This window comes from Electrona antarctica (genome assembly GCF_951216825.1).
Source record: "Electrona antarctica genome assembly, chromosome: 15".
NCBI lineage: Eukaryota > Metazoa > Chordata > Actinopteri > Myctophiformes > Myctophidae > Electrona > Electrona antarctica.
The window spans coordinates 5,635,991-5,651,892 of NC_136796.1; the positions used below are offsets into that span (position 1 = coordinate 5,635,991).

The window sequence follows — 15,902 nt, forward strand, 5'->3', positions numbered from 1 at the left end:
ACTAAAATACTGAAGTTCTTACACTGCCTCCCAAGGACCCAATGATCTGAGTGTTCTTGTTGTTCTCCGTGCAGGCGTGGAGCCTCCCAAGGACCGCACGTTTGTGCGTCTGCAGCGGCGGCACATCAACGTGCCTCTGTACAGCATCCTGTCCACCATCACCATCCTGGGCATGCTGATGGCCGGAGGCTTCCTGCTCTTCAACATCAAGAACCGCAACCACAGGTGGGCCACCACGCACGCACGCACGCACGCACGCACGCACGCACGCACGCACGCACGCACGCACGCACGCACGCACGCAATATTGTAATGTTGTGTTGTTGCAGACTGATCCAGAAGTCCAGTCCTTACATGGGTTTATTCCATTTAGACATGAGGACGCAACTGTAACTTTTTAGCAACTGCTATTTTTTGAAAAATTGTGAAAATGTGTGCAGATCTTTGAACATATACACGCCTGCACACAGGCGGTCCGCCAGTGCGCATGCGTCGTCAAAATTCATTCTGCGCTGTCAATCAAGCGCCGGGAAGCGCTTCTGCGTACCAACAGCTGGGGCCGCCCAGAATGATTATTATGGCCAGAATACTAGTAAATTCTGTGGCGAGAGCATTTCCCACCGACTGCCACTCAAAGTAGCTACTGGCCAATCACAGCACTTCTTGCACAAGTGCACTGGCCATTGTGGCCAATCACAGCGCGTCCTCACTCAAACGAGGGAGGATTCCATGCTGCTCTGCTGGGAGGAGGAGGAGGACAGGAATTTACTACGAAGAAAACCTGACACAAATGGTTCGGCTTCTCCGTTTCAGATGTGGAGCAAACTAGTTCCCGGTTTTACACCGGGGACTAGTTTGTTGTAAAAGGGCATGCTTTGGATGCTCTGCACTCTTCCCATTCGCCGCTGTGCTTGTGTTTGTTTTCCGGGTGCTGGAGCAGGTTGCTTGTGCGATGCCTTCTCTCTCTCACAGCCTAGGCACCAGCCACCGAGTACCCACTTTTTACGGGTACAGGTTTTAGTTCCGACAGTGGACTGGGAAGAGTGCAAAGCATTGCGGACTGGCACTGCTGCTGCACAACATGAAGCTTATCAACACCGTGTCGCGACATACTGTCCCTTATTATCGTAAAGTCGGGTAGTGTACACTGTTTATTTTGCACCGAGGAGCCATGTGTGTCTGACTGTCTGACTGTACGTCACCTCGGCTAAAAACAAAACGGAAGCCTGACGTATGCTTCGCCGTACGACGTGTCGCATGTTAAAAAAAGTAGCTGATCTGCAACTTACAACGTGTCGCCTCCGCAACACGTACGCTAGTAGATTGGCTATTTAAATAAAAAATAAAAAAAAGTATCTAAATATTGCCTTGATGCTCATATTATCCTTAGGAAGTATTAAGTTGTTTTTATTAGAATATGCATTCCATAGGGCTGGATCACACATGGACCTAGCTGCAATTTGCAACTCTAGATTTGCAATACCCTCCATTGACTCCCCACTCATCCAATAATAAATATCATTTTTCTATAAGTTATTCATGCATCCCTCTTTTATCCATCCGGCGAGACGGGTCGCCGCATTTTGGTCCTTGACATGAAATAGTTTGAGCACCACTGATACAGAAACATAGGTTTTTCAGAAAACTGTCAAAATTAAGAAGACATTTTGTAGAATCTGGTCTCAGGTCTCAATGGGTTATTATAATAATGTGGTGTCATGGCAGACTGATCCAGATGTCCAGTCCCTTCATGTGTTTATAACTAACATTGTGTCTTTGCAGAATGATCCAGATGTCCAGTCCCTTCATGTGTTTATAACTAACATTGTGTCATGGCAGAATGATCCAGATGTCCAGTCCCTACATGTGGTTATAACTAACATTGTGTCTTTGCAGAATGATCAAGATGTCCAGTCCCTACATGAACAACCTGATCATCCTGGGAGGAATGCTGTCCTACGCCTCCATCTTCCTGTTCGGCCTGGACGGAGGCTTCGTCTCCGACAAGGAGTTCGAAGCCCTCTGCACGGTGAGTACCACGCACGCACGCGCGCGCGCACGCACGCACGCACGGCCTCTCTCTCTCTCTCTCTCTCTCTCTCTCTCTCTCTCTCTCTCTCTCTGTCTCTGACTCAGAGCAGCATAAATTAGGAAATCAGTGGTAACGCTGCCTGTCAACTGTCACTGGAGCGCTGCGTACAGTGGGGGGAAAAGAAACACACACACCCACAGTCAATGGCACGTGCACTAATGAACATGTGCGCATATGCGTGCACACACACGTGCACACACACACACACACACACACACACATGTGCACATACGCGCGCACGCTCACGCACGCAGGGAGACCCAAACGTATATGGACAGACATAATGCCAGTCAGCGCACGTCTTGTCTGTCTGTCTGTCTGTCTGTCTGTTCGGCGGACCAAAATGGAGGTAGTCAGGCTCAGGGCAGGTACAGAGAGAGAGAGAGAGAGAGAGAGACACTGCTTCGTCCCACACACAATCAATATGCAGCCGTCTCTCTCTGAATGGAGAGCTGGTAATTGTTTTTCACCCTCTACTGTGTCACTGTGTCTGCTGCTCTCTCTCTCTCTCTCACCCTCCGTCTCTGTCTCTGTCTGTCTCTGTCTGTCTCTTTGTCTGTCTCTGTCTCTTTGTCTCTGTCTGTCTCTGTCTGTCTCTGTCTGTCTCTTTGTCTCTGTCTGTCTCTGTCTGTATCTGTCTGTCTCTTTGTCTCTGTCTGTCTCTGTCTGTCTCTTTGTCTCTGTCTGTCTCTTTGTCTCTGTCTGTCTCTTTGTCTCTGTCTGTCTCTCTGTCTCTGTCTGTCTCTGTCTGTCTCTTTGTCTCTGTCTGTCTCTCTGTCTCTGTCTGTCTCTGTCTGTCTCTTTGTCTCTGTCTCTTTGTCTCTGTCTGTCTCTCTGTCTCTGTCTGTCTCTGTCTGTCTCTTTGTCTCTCTGTCTCTCTGATATGACAGTGAAAGACGTGTGTCTTTCACAGAATAAGGAAAGGTGATAACGGATAATCATAAAGAATAATAGACTCTGCATACTGATGCTGACAACGCTTATTGGATCTGGAAGATTGTTTTTAGAAACCAATCTTAGAGCTTCAAATGCCGTTAACTCTTTGAGCGTTTCAAGGATTTCTATATAGTAGGTAGACTTCTCTATGGCCAGAATGGCGTTTTTGAATGATTTATTGAAAATTCTCTGTTGTGAATGTGTGACAACGAAAGACCTTCAGAGAAAGCTTGACTTGTCTGCTTCCAGGAAAAAAATGAACTGAGTTGATAAAATGTTTAGTTCTTGTGTTGGAAGCCATTTAAAAGAGCCTGCATTTACACTGTTTCTGTTTCTAGGACAACCAAAAAAAGTTATGCCCGGTTGAAGTTTTATTTTCTAAATAACTTTTTTTCTGCTGGGCATACATAGCCATGCAATATCTCATTTTAAAGGGTGAGTTGTCTAGTTCAATTAAAATAAAATAAAAAGTTTCTCACATGTACCACTGTAGATATTTTGCCATCTATAAATAGCATGGTCAGTCATGATCAATCTGACCTATCCAGCTAAAAGTCCCCATAGCTCTGAAATTGGAACATCATATAAACTCAATTCTTTTTTGGGGTAAAATTAGACATTCTAACGCACATTTTGATATATACCATGTTTACATAGTCTTACCAGTACCTTGTCTATTCATGCATGTATCTCAAAAACCTGTTATGAAGAAACACAGTTTTGATAAAAAACACATCCAAGGACATTGTTTTGATATGACTTGGTGCCCATGATATGTATCAAAATATAGACTTGAATGTATACTGTATTATAAAAAAGAAATTGAGTTATTACCATCTACCGTTACAGAGTAAATCACAGTTGAAACTTGCTTAGTCATATACAATAAACCTCACAATAGTGAACAAAATAGTCATGACAGGTCTAACTCATTGTAAAAGCGTCTTTAATTTTTACGACTACTAACATAATAAAATGATAAATATTACAGAAAATAAATAGGCCTACATACAAAACAGTTACTCCTCCCCTAGCTCTGATCCATAGCTCTAAATGCGCATTTAGAGCTATGGATCAGAGCTACTCCTCCCAAATGTCCCCAAACCCAGTCCTTGACGGTGTGTGTGTGTGAGTTAACCTGACTCCGCCATATGGGGCAGCAGAGTGTACACTGTGTTCCCCCCTCCTGCTCCCATCTGGGAACTCTCAGGCAGACTTGATGCCCGGCCACAAAACGGCCTGGCCAATCAGCAGCAGCTTCTAGCAACTTCTAGCAGCAGCTTCTAGCTTCTACTAGCTGCTGCTGATTGGCCAGGCCGTTTTGTGAGCAACTTCGCTTCTAGCTGCTGCTGATTGGCCAGGCCGTTTTGTGGCCGGGCATCAAGTCTGCCTGAGAGTTCCCAGATGGGAGCAGGAGGGGGGAACCCAGTGTACTCTCTGCTGCCCCATCTGGCGGAGTCAGGTTATGTGTGAGTAGGCTAAATAAAAAAAACACCCAAAAACTGCCCCCCCTGAAATGAATGAATGAATGAATCCGGTTCAGTGTCGGAGAACGCCATCGCAGTCTTGACTCTTCATCCTCCTCCTCCTCCTCCTCATCTGATGCCAGTTCTAAATATATAAAAAGAAATAAACATTTTAGCTGTAGTCAGTGCACGCTACTATTACATGGCGTTTTACCCGGCTGCTGGCGATCAATGATTTTATTGTGCAGTGTCTTTGTGGGCCGAGTCGTGGCATGACAAATACAAATAGATGCTTGTATAAGTAGTATCACGATAAAATAATATGGCAACGTTAGAATGAAACACCAATGAGTGATCGGTGGTAATGTAGATAGCTGCCCAGGGTATATCCAGCACCATTGCGTCGCAATCATCCAGCAACATTGGTACTGGCTATTGCCCGGGCTTGTGGCCCGGCCAATAGCCAGTACCATTTGTGCAGTGTTTGTTAGCAACTACTACTAGCCAACAGCCAGTGGAATGTGGTGACGTGATGGTGCTGGATATACGCTGGGCAGCTACATTACACGCGATCACTCATTGGTGGTGTCATTCTAACGTCGCCATATTATTTTATCGTGATACTAATTATACAAACATCTATTTGTATGCCACGATGCCACGATTCGGCCCACAAAGACACAGTACAATACATTCATTTGATCAGATGTTTTTGTTAGCTACGTAGATCACCTATAGTACCGACCCTTGTTATATATTCTCCGACTATGCATGTCACGATGACTAAACCAGTTAGATCTATCCATATATGGTTCTACCACATCTATCTGATATCAGCACTAGGTCGGCTCGGGCCAAATATAGGGATCGTCTTACTAGACATGTCATATTAGGGCATTTTCGAATACAATAAAATTACCTTTTAGCGAAGGCATCAGCCTTGGTGGTAACTCCGGTGGGGAGAAGAAAAAACATTGCACACGTGTAATCCGCGAGGGTGGATGTTGCAGCCCGGCCAACGGTCTGGGACTGGAGAATGCCACTGGACACGGATGGATCATTTTTCAGATTGTTTTTTTTGCGGCGACTGCAAACCTGGCTGAAAAACTCTTCCTCCAGTGCCCACCTCGGAGGAGTCAACCAACCCCCCTGTTCACTGGGGGCTGGGCGTCAGTTTCCAATAGGAAAGCATACACGCGTGTCACGTGACACGGGAATTCTGGGAAATGTAGTTGATATTTATGCTCAATACTATATACAGAGGTGCGGACCGAATTAATATATTGGTATTAATAAAAAAAGAGAACTACGGAAAATCACGTACAGGGCAGAAAAGACTAATGCAAAACTCCACGTGTTTTCCAGTAGTAATCTGTCTAAGGGTTAAAAAAAACAACAACATGAAAACTCTGTCAAAAAAACAAAGCCGGCAAAAAGTAAATCCCTTATTTGGGAGGTAGCGAAATGCAAGCCAGTGTTGATGATCCGTTTGCATATAGAGATCCATTCTGAAAGCCTTTTAGACCCTAATATAGGCCTACTTGGAAAAAAATCAAAGGAAACTGTTCACTTCATCCACATGAAGGAACTTCTATCTGCTTATAATCAGAAAATTGAGGATGCTAGAACTGCATATTTTTCGAACTTAATCAATCTCAACAAAAACAAGCCTAAAGCCCTTTTTTCAGTCATCAATACTCTCGTCAACCCAGCTCCTCCCCCTGTTCCTGTTTTCTCTGACGATGATTGTGAACGATTCCTATCATTTTTCCTGCAAAAAGTTGACATTAGGTCCAATATTACACCGTCTAGCATCACCATCGTTGACCACCCTCCTTCTGTTCCCTCACTATCCCAGTTCACCATTATCTCCCTAGATGATTTATCACCAATCGTGTCTCACATGCACCCCTCCTCTAGCCCTGTCGACACCATTCCCCCTACACTTCTAAAAAAGGTTTTCAACTGTTTAGGCCCCCACATTTTGGCAATTATCAATAGCTCTCTATCATCTGGCTGTGTCCCTGATCTATTCAAACATGCAATTATTCAACCACTCCTTAAAAAACCAAACCTTGACCCACTAGTTCTCTGTAATTATAGACCCATTTCAAAACTCACCTTAATTTCAAAACTATTGGAAAAAGTAGTCTGCAATCAACTCTTACAGTTTCTAAACAATAACAGCATTTTCGATAAATTTCAATCCGGATTCCGACAAAAGCACAGCACTGAAACTGCTCTACTTAAAGTCTCCAGTGACATCCTCATGAGGGCCGACGCTGGAGAGTGTTCAGTGCTACTGCTACTGGACTTAAGCGCAGCGTTCGATACTATCGATCATTCCATTCTTCTGGACCGGCTCCAACTATGGGCTGGGTTAACTGGGGTGGCATTAGATTGGTTTTCTTCGTACCTGTCGGGGAGAAGTGTGGCTGTCGCTGTTGACAGCTATGTGTCCTCCTCAGCTCCCCTGACCTGCGGGGTCCCCCAGGGCTCCATACTCGGTCCTATTCTCTTTGCTTTATATATGCTCCCCCTCGGCAACCTTATCAATAGCTTTGAAGGCATTTCCTACCATTGCTACGCGGATGACACTCAGCTATATCTCTCCTTCAAACAAAACAACCTCAATAAACTCACCGTCATGCACGACTGCTTATCTGCCATTAACAACTGGATGGCTCACAATTTTCTTCAACTCAACCCTGATAAAACGGAAATTCTCATCATAGGCCCAGAGACCTCTTCAAACGCAATTCAGCTCTCCCTCGGTCCACTCGCATCAAACGTTAAATCTGTAGCAAAGAACCTGGGTGTGTATTTTGACAACCATATGAACCTTGAGTTCCACGTTAAGAAAATGACCCAATCCTGCTTCTTTCATCTGCGCAACATCGCCAAAATCAAATCTATTCTCTCACCTCAAGACCTGGAAAAAATCATGCACGCTTTCATATCCTCCCGACTGGACTATTGCAATGCACTCTACACCACTCTTAGCCGCTCATCACTATCCCGACTTCAACTAATACAAAACTCCGCAGCCAGAATCCTCACAAACACAAACCGCAGGGCACATATAACTCCAGTATTAGCCGCACTACACTGGCTCCCTATTAAAGCCAGAATTGATTTTAAAATATTTTTAATTACTTTTAAAGCTCTACATGGGCTGGCCCCGCCGTATATCATCGACCTACTGCCTCCTAAAACCAATGTCAGACCCCTCAGATCCTCCAACAAAGGTCTGCTAGAAATACCGGCGTCCAAGCTGAAAACGAAGGGTGACCGGGCTTTCGCTGTGGTAGCTCCTACCCTATGGAATGCCTTGCCCCTGGCATTGAAAAATGCTGAATCAGTTGACTGTTTTAAGAGACTTTTAAAGACTCATTTATTCCGTAAATATTTCTCCCATGTACCTTTGACCTGATTCATTTTTAGCCCTATGTCTTTGCTCTGCCTTGTTTATTTTTGTTTTGCTCATTTATGTTGTCACAACTGTTTATTTGTTTTTACTGTGTCAATTGTTCAGCACCTTGTAGCTTTGCTTCGAAAGGTGCTTTATAAATAAAATGTACTTACTTACTTACTTACTTACTACTTTAGTTCTGTCAGGACAACTCATGAATGGATGGAATACATTTGTATTGAATATAAAATGAGCAATGAGTCTAGTCTGCCTGTGCTATTAACTCATTTTGGGAAGAAAAAAAAAGTTTTTCTCCTCTGGGGAAAAGCTGTAATTTGCGCGATGGCAGTCTCAGTCAAATCTGGTCACATATATTATGGTTTGGCGATGAATTGGATCTGTTCTTATGTACTGATAATTAAGCGCATCAGTCCCGACCACAGGGACTTCGAAATCCCCCGTACATAAACAGAAGATCCAAAACAACAGGTGGTAGCTGGGGTGGTGGAGGAGGGAGAGCAGCAGTGTTTTAGTCCCTTCAATAGTTTTCATTTAGTTTCAGTGAATGTTTTAGTGTTAGTCTAGTTTTAGTCGACTAAATATCATAAGATAGAAAACACTTTGAAAAGTCCTTTAAATGTGTTTTAAATGTGCAGGTTGGTGTAGTGATCCAGTGCTCTCATTAGGCACGTACATTCTCAAACATTCAGATAGCTTCCATGGTCCGTGGCTCCCGCTCTCACAGCTTCCATGGTCCGTGGCTCCCGCTCTCACAGCTTCCATGGTCCGTGGCTCCCGCTCTCACAGCTTCCATGGTCCATGGCTCCCGCTCTCACAGCTTCCATGGTCCGTGGCTCCCGCTCTCACAGCTTCCATGGTCCGTGGCTCCCGCTCTCACAGCTTCCATGGTCCGTGGCTCCCGCTCTCACGGCTTCCATGGTCCGTGGCTCCCACTCTCACAGCTTCCATGGTCCGTGGCTCCCACTCTCACGGCTTCCATGGTCCGTGGCTCCCGCTCTCACAGCTTACATGGTCCGTGGCTCCCGCTCTCAGCTTCCATGGTCCGTGGCTCCCGCTCTCAGCTTCCATGGTCCGTGGCTCCCACTCTCACAGCTTCCATGGTCCGTGTCTCCCGCTCTCACAGCTTCCATGGTCCGTGGCTCCCGCTCTCACAGCTTCCATGGTCCGTGGCTCCCGCTCTCAGCTTCCATGGTCCGTGGCTCCCGCTCTCACAGCTTCCATGGTCCGTGGCTCCCGCTCTCACAGCTTCCATGGTCCGTGGCTCCCGCTCTCACAGCTTCCATGGTCCGTGGCTCCCACTCTCTCAGCTTTCATGGTCCGTGGCTCCCGCTCTCACAGCTTCCATGGTCCGTGGCTCCCACTCTCTCAGCTTTCATGGTCCGTGGCTCCCGCTCTCACAGCTTCCATGGTCCGTGGCTCCCGCTCTCAGCTTCCATGGTCCGTGGCTCCCGCTCTCACGGCTTCCATGGTCCGTGGCTCCCGCTCTCACAGCTTCCATGGTCCGTGGCTCCCACTCTCACGGCTTCCATGGTCCGTGGCTCCCGCTCTCACAGCTTACATGGTCCGTGGCTCCCGCTCTCAGCTTCCATGGTCCGTGGCTCCCGCTCTCAGCTTCCATGGTCCGTGGCTCCCACTCTCACAGCTTCCATGGTCCGTGTCTCCCGCTCTCACAGCTTCCATGGTCCGTGGCTCCCGCTCTCACAGCTTCCATGGTCCGTGGCTCCCGCTCTCAGCTTCCATGGTCCGTGGCTCCCGCTCTCACAGCTTCCATGGTCCGTGGCTCCCGCTCTCACAGCTTCCATGGTCCGTGGCTCCCGCTCTCACAGCTTCCATGGTCCGTGTCTCCCGCTCTCTCAGCTTCCATGGTCCGTGGTTCCTGCTCTCACAGCTTCCATGGCCCGTGGCTCCCTATCTCTCAGCTTCCATGGTCCGTGGCTCCCGCTCTCACAGCTTCCATGGTCCGTGGCTCCCACTCTCACAGCTTCCATGGTCCGTGGCTCCCGCTCTCACAGCTTCCATGGTCCGTGGCTCCCGCTCTCACGGCTTCCATGGTCCGTGGCTCCCGCTCTCACGGCTTCCATGGTCCGTGGCTCCCGCTCTCACAGCTTCCATGGTCCGTGGCTCCCGCTCTCACGGCTTCCATGGTCCGTGGCTCCCACTCTCACAGCTTCCATGGTCCGTGGCTCCCGCTCTCAGCTTCCATGGTCCGTGGCTCCCGCTCTCACAGCTTACATGGTTCGTGGCTCCTGCTCTCAGCTTCCATGGTCCGTGGCTCCCACTCTCACGGCTTCCATGCTCCCACTCTCACAGCTTCCATGGTCTGTGGCTCCCGCTCTCTCAGCTTCCATGGTTCGTGGCTCCTGCTCTCAGCTTCCATGGTCCGTGGCTCCCGCTCTCACGGCTTCCATGCTCCCACTCTCACAGCTTCCATGGTCTGTGGCTCCCGCTCTCTCAGCTTCCATGGTTCGTGGCTCCTGCTCTCAGCTTCCATGGTCCGTGGCTCCCTCTCTCACAGCTTCCATGGTCCGTGGCTCCCGCTCTCAGCTTCCATGGTCCGTGGCTCCCACTCTCACGGCTTCCATGGTCCGTGGCTCCCGCTCTCACGGATTCCATGGTCTGTGGCTCCCGCTCTCACAGCTTCCATGGTCCGTGGCTCCCGATCTCAGCTTCCATGGTCCGTGGCTCCCGCTCTCACAGCTTCCATGGTCCTTGGCTCCCGCTCTCACAGCTTCCATGGTCCGTGGCTCCCGCTCTCACAGCTTCCATGGTCCGTGGCTCCCGCTCTCACAGCTTCCATGGTCCGTGGCTCCCGCTCTCACAGCTTCCATGGTCTGTGGCTCCCGCTCTCAGCTTCCATGGTCCGTGGCTCCCGCTCTATCAGCTTCCATGGTCCATGGCTCCCGCTCTCTCAGCTTCCATGGTCTGTGGCTCCCACTCTCTCAGCTTCCATGGTCCGTGGCTCCCGCTCTCTCAGCTTCCATGGTCCGTGGCTCCCGCTCTCTCAGCTTCCATGGTCCGTGGCTCCCGCTCTCAGCTTCCATGGTCCGTGTCTCCCGCTCTCTCAGCTTCCATGGTCCGTGGCTCCCGCTCTCACAGCTTCCATGGTCCGTGGCTCCCGCTCTCTCAGCTTCCATGGTCCGTGGCTCCCGCTCTCTCAGCTTCCATGGTCCGTGGCTCCCGCTCTCACAGCTTCCATGGTCCGTGGCTCCCGCTCTCACGGCTTCCATGGTCCGTGGCTCCCGCTCTCTCAGCTTCCATGGTCCGTGGCTCCCGCTCTCTCAGCTTCCATGGTCCGTGGCTCCCACTATCACAGCTTCCATGGTCCGTGGCTCCCACTCTCTCAGCTTCCATGGTCCGTGGCTCCCGCTCTCAGCTTCCATGGTCCGTGGCTCCCGCTCTCACAGCTTCCATGGTCCGTGGCTCCCGCTCTCACGGCTTCCATGGTCCGTGGCTCCCGCTCTCACAGCTTCCATGGTCCGTGGCTCCCGCTCTCACAGCTTCCATGGTCCGTGGCTCCCGCTCTCACGGCTTCCATGGTCCGTGGCTCCCGCTCTCTAGCTTCCATGGTCCGTGGCTCCCGCTGTCACGGCTTCCATGGTCCGTGGCTCCCGCTCTCACAGCTTCCATGGTCCGTGGCTCCCGCTCTCACAGCTTCCATGGTCCGTGTCTCCCGCTCTCTCAGCTTCCATGGTCCGTGGTTCCTGCTCTCAGCTTCCATGGTCCGTGGCTCCCGTTCTCACAGCTTCCATGGTCCGTGGCTCCCACTCTCACAGCTTCCATGGTCCGTGGCTCCCGCTCTCTCAGCTTCCATGGTCCGTGGCTCCCGCTCTCAGCTTCCATGGTCCGTGGCTCCCGCTCGCACGGCTTCCATGCTCCGTGGCTCCCGCTCTCACAGCTTCCATGGTCCGTGGCTCCCGCTCGCACGGCTTCCATGCTCCGTGGCTCCCGCTCTCAGCTTCCATGGTCCGTGGCTCCCGCTCTCTAGCTTCCATGGTCCGTGGCTCCCGCTGTCACGGCTTCCATGGTCCGTGGCTCCCGCTCTCTCAGCTTCCATGGTCCGTGGCTCCCGCTCTCAGCTTCCATGGTCCGTGGCTCCCGCTCGCACGGCTTCCATGCTCCGTGGCTCCCGCTCTCACAGCTTCCATGGTCCGTGGCTCCCGCTCGCACGGCTTCCATGCTCCGTGGCTCCCGCTCTCAGCTTCCATGGTCCGTGGCTCCCGCTCTCAGCTTCCATGGTCCGTGGCTCCCGCTCTCAGCTTCCATGGTCCGTGGCTCCCGCTCTCACGGCTTCCATGGTCCGTGGCTCCCGCTCTCACAGCTTCCATGGTCCGTGGCTCCCACTCTCACAGCTTCCATGGTCCGTGGCTCCCGCTCTCAGCTTCCATGGTCCGTGGCTCCCGCTCTCTCAGCTTCCATGGTCTGTGGCTCCCGCTCTCAGCTTCCATGGTCCGTGGCTCCCACTCACAGCTTCCATGGTCCGTGGCTCCCACTCTCTCAGCTTCCATGGTCCGTGGCTCCCGCTCTCACGGCTTCCATGGTCCGTGGCTCCCGCTCTCAGCTTCCATGGTCCGTGGCTCCCACTCTCAGCTTCCATGGTCCGTGGCTCCCGCTCTATCAGCTTCCATGGTCCGTGGCTCCCGCTCTCAGCTTCCATGGTCCGTGGCTCCCGCTCTCTCAGCTTCCATGGTCCGTGGCTCCCACTCTCACAGCTTCCATGGTCCGTGGCTCCCGCTCTCAGCTTCCATGGTCCGTGGCTCCCGTTCTCTCAGCTTCCATGGTCCGTGGCTCCCGCTCTCACAGCTTCCATGGTCCGTGGCTCCCACTCTCACAGCTTCCATGGTCCGTGGCTCCCGCTCTCAGCTTCCATGGTCCGTGGCTCCCGCTCTCACAGCTTCCATGGTCCGTGGCTCCCGCTCTCACAGCTTCCATGGTCCGTGGCTCCCGCTCTCTCAGCTTCCATGGTCCGTGGCTCCCGCTCTCAGCTTCCATGGTCCGTGGCTCCCGCTCGCACGGCTTCCATGCTCCGTGGCTCCCGCTCTCACAGCTTCCATGGTCCGTGGCTCCCGCTCGCACGGCTTCCATGCTCCGTGGCTCCCGCTCTCACAGCTTCCATGGTCCGTGGCTCCCGCTCTCAGCTTCCATGGTCCGTGGCTCCCGCTCTCACGGCTTCCATGGTCCGTGTCTCCCGCTCTCAGCTTCCATGGTCCGTGGCTCCCACTCTCACAGCTTCCATGGTCCGTGGCTCCCGCTCTCAGCTTCCATGGTCCGTGGCTCCCACTCTCACAGCTTCCATGGTCCGTGGCTCCCGCTCTCACAGCTTCCATGGTCCGTGTCTCCCGCTCTCACGGCTTCCATGGTCCGTGGCTCCCGCTCTCACGGCTTCCATGGTCCGTGGCTCCCGCTCTCACAGCTTCCATGGTCCGTGGCTCCCGCTCTCAGCTTCCATGGTCCGTGGCTCCCGCTCTCACAGCTTCCATGGTCCGTGGCTCCCGCTCTCAGCTTCCATGGTCCGTGTCTCCCGCTCTCACGGCTTCCATGGTCCGTGGCTCCCGCTCTCACGGCTTCCATGGTCCGTGGCTCCCGCTCTCACAGCTTCCATGGTCCGTGTCTCCCGCTCTCACGGCTTCCATGGTCCGTGGCTCCCGCTCTCAGCTTCCATGGTCCGTGGCTCCCGCTCTCTCAGCTTCCATGGTCCGTGGCTCCCGCTCTCACAGCTTCCATGGTCCGTGGCTCCCGCTCTCAGCTTCCATGGTCCGTGGCTCCCGCTCTCAGCTTCCATGGTCCGTGGCTCCCGCTCTCAGCTTCCATGGTCCGTGGCTCCCACTCTCACAGCTTCCATGGTCCGTGGCTCCCACTCTCACAGCTTCCATGGTCCGTGGCTCCGTGGCTCCCGCTCTCACGGCCCAGAAAACACTGCAACAACAAAAACCCCATTTACTGTCCCCGTCGCCGCGCGACATTTGTGTCACGCTTTCGCCAGAAATGGCCAATTTACAAGCTGTAGAGAAAGGATTACAAATGAGAAGTAAGGATTAATCTTTGACCGCTTCAAAGATGTGTGATTAATATTTCACAATTCGTGGCACAAAGCTCTCTGCCGCTCTGTGTCCTCTTCTGAACTGGCAGAGCATGTTCTGTTTTGTTCCATTCTGTTCTCTTCTATTCTCTTCTATTATCTCTCCTCTCCTCTCCTCTCCTCTCCTCTCCTCTCCTCTCCTCTCCTCTCCTCTCATTTCGGTTAAATTATATACATGAAGCAGAATTCGAATCAATATGTCATCCTCAATGCGGACAGGCAGACAGGCAGACAAGCGGGCAGACAGGCAGACGGGCAGACAGGCAGACAGGCAGACAGGCGGACAGACAGACAGACAGACAGACAGACCTTTTTAAGGTTCAAGGTTCATGCATTTGTCATTTGCTTGCAACACGAAAGGATAATCATACTCTGGGCCAGCGATCAGTGTGCAATATTTATCGAGCCCTCTGGGGAAATCAGTGGTCAGAAGAACCATCAATAATGAACAAATATAATACACCTCTGCAAATATCCTGCACTATGCAGAGAAACACACACACACACACACACACACACACACACACACACACACACACACACACACACACACACACACACACACACACACACACAAGGTTACACAGTGTCATCAGATCACACACAGTATCCCGTCCTCTGAGCACACCATGACAGTACAGCAATGTCGTTGTCCCCCCCCCCCAACTCAACCCCCCCTTCTCTTGCAGGTGCGGACGTGGATCCTGATCGTGGGCTACACCACGGCGTTCGGCGCCATGTTCGCCAAGACCTGGAGGGTGCACGCCATCTTCAAGAACGTCAAGATGAAGAAGAAGGTACAGTACCATGCAGGCCTGGCTGGTTTTGTGCGTCCTGGCTGGGGACTTGTTTCCATTGTGGTCCTATTCTGTACCTACCCTGTCTCACCCAAACACGATGAAATAGCACAGAGTTTCAGTTCCGTACATACACACGCCTAGAAAATGTCCCAAAAGCCGCACATGGGACACTGAAATCCTCCCCGTAGACAATGACGGAGGGGCTGCCGTCTCTACCCAACATGAGCCACGGGAGACACCACCTGCACTGCGTGAAAAGAGGAGTTAACGGGCAATTAATGCTAGATTTGCCCGTAAACCTCATGTTTAGCAGGTATATACAGTAATATACGGTAATATAATAGGTGTGATTGTACAATTCGGGAGTTTACCGGAGTTTGTTGGAAAGTTTAACGGGAGTTTCCTGTAATATACACATCCGTGTTCCATGCTTTTTGCGCAGTGCGAGAGGCCCTAAAGGGCCGCGAGTTGCCGAGTGTCGAGCGTCGCGAAGTTCGGTAGAGCCGACTCAGCCGAGTTCTAACCCGATATGGACAGAATAGTAAATAATGTCAAACCCGAACTTCACCCAGACATGGTGAAATAGCACTTCACCCAGACACGGTGAAATAGAACTTCACCCAGCCATGGTGAAATAGAACTTCACCCAGCCACGGTGAAATAGAACTTCACCCAGCCACGGTGAAATAGAACTTCACCCAGCCACGGTGAAATAGAACTTCACCCAGCCATGGTGAAATAGAACTTCACCCAGCCACGGTGAAATAGAACTTCACCCAGCCATGGTGAAATAGAACTTCACCCAGCCATGGTGAAATAGAACTTCACCCAGCCATGGTGAAATAGAACTTCACCCAGCCATGGTGAAATAGAACTTCACCCAGACATGGTGAAATAGAACTTCACCCAGCCATGGTGAAATAGAACTTCACCCAGACATGGTGAAATAGAACTTCACCCAGACATGGTGAAATAGAACTTCACCCAGACATGGTGAAATAGAACTTCACCCAGCCATGGTGAAATAGAACTTCACCCAGACATGGTGAAATAGAACTTCACCCAGACATGGTGAAATAGAACTTCACCCAGACATGGT

General features: G+C 51.2%; 1 protein-coding gene across 1 annotated transcript in view; it reads left to right on the forward strand.

Annotated features, from left to right (window-relative positions):
* gabbr2 (gamma-aminobutyric acid (GABA) B receptor, 2) overlaps positions 1-15,902 on the forward strand; it is a gene marked incomplete at both ends in the record, with an annotated part of 420,874 nt that overhangs the window by 314,345 nt on the left and 90,627 nt on the right. The window contains 3 exon segments of the mRNA XM_079522984.1: positions 75-225; positions 1,897-2,029; positions 14,693-14,800. Of these exon segments, the coding sequence (XP_079379110.1) occupies positions 75-225; positions 1,897-2,029; positions 14,693-14,800 (392 nt within the window).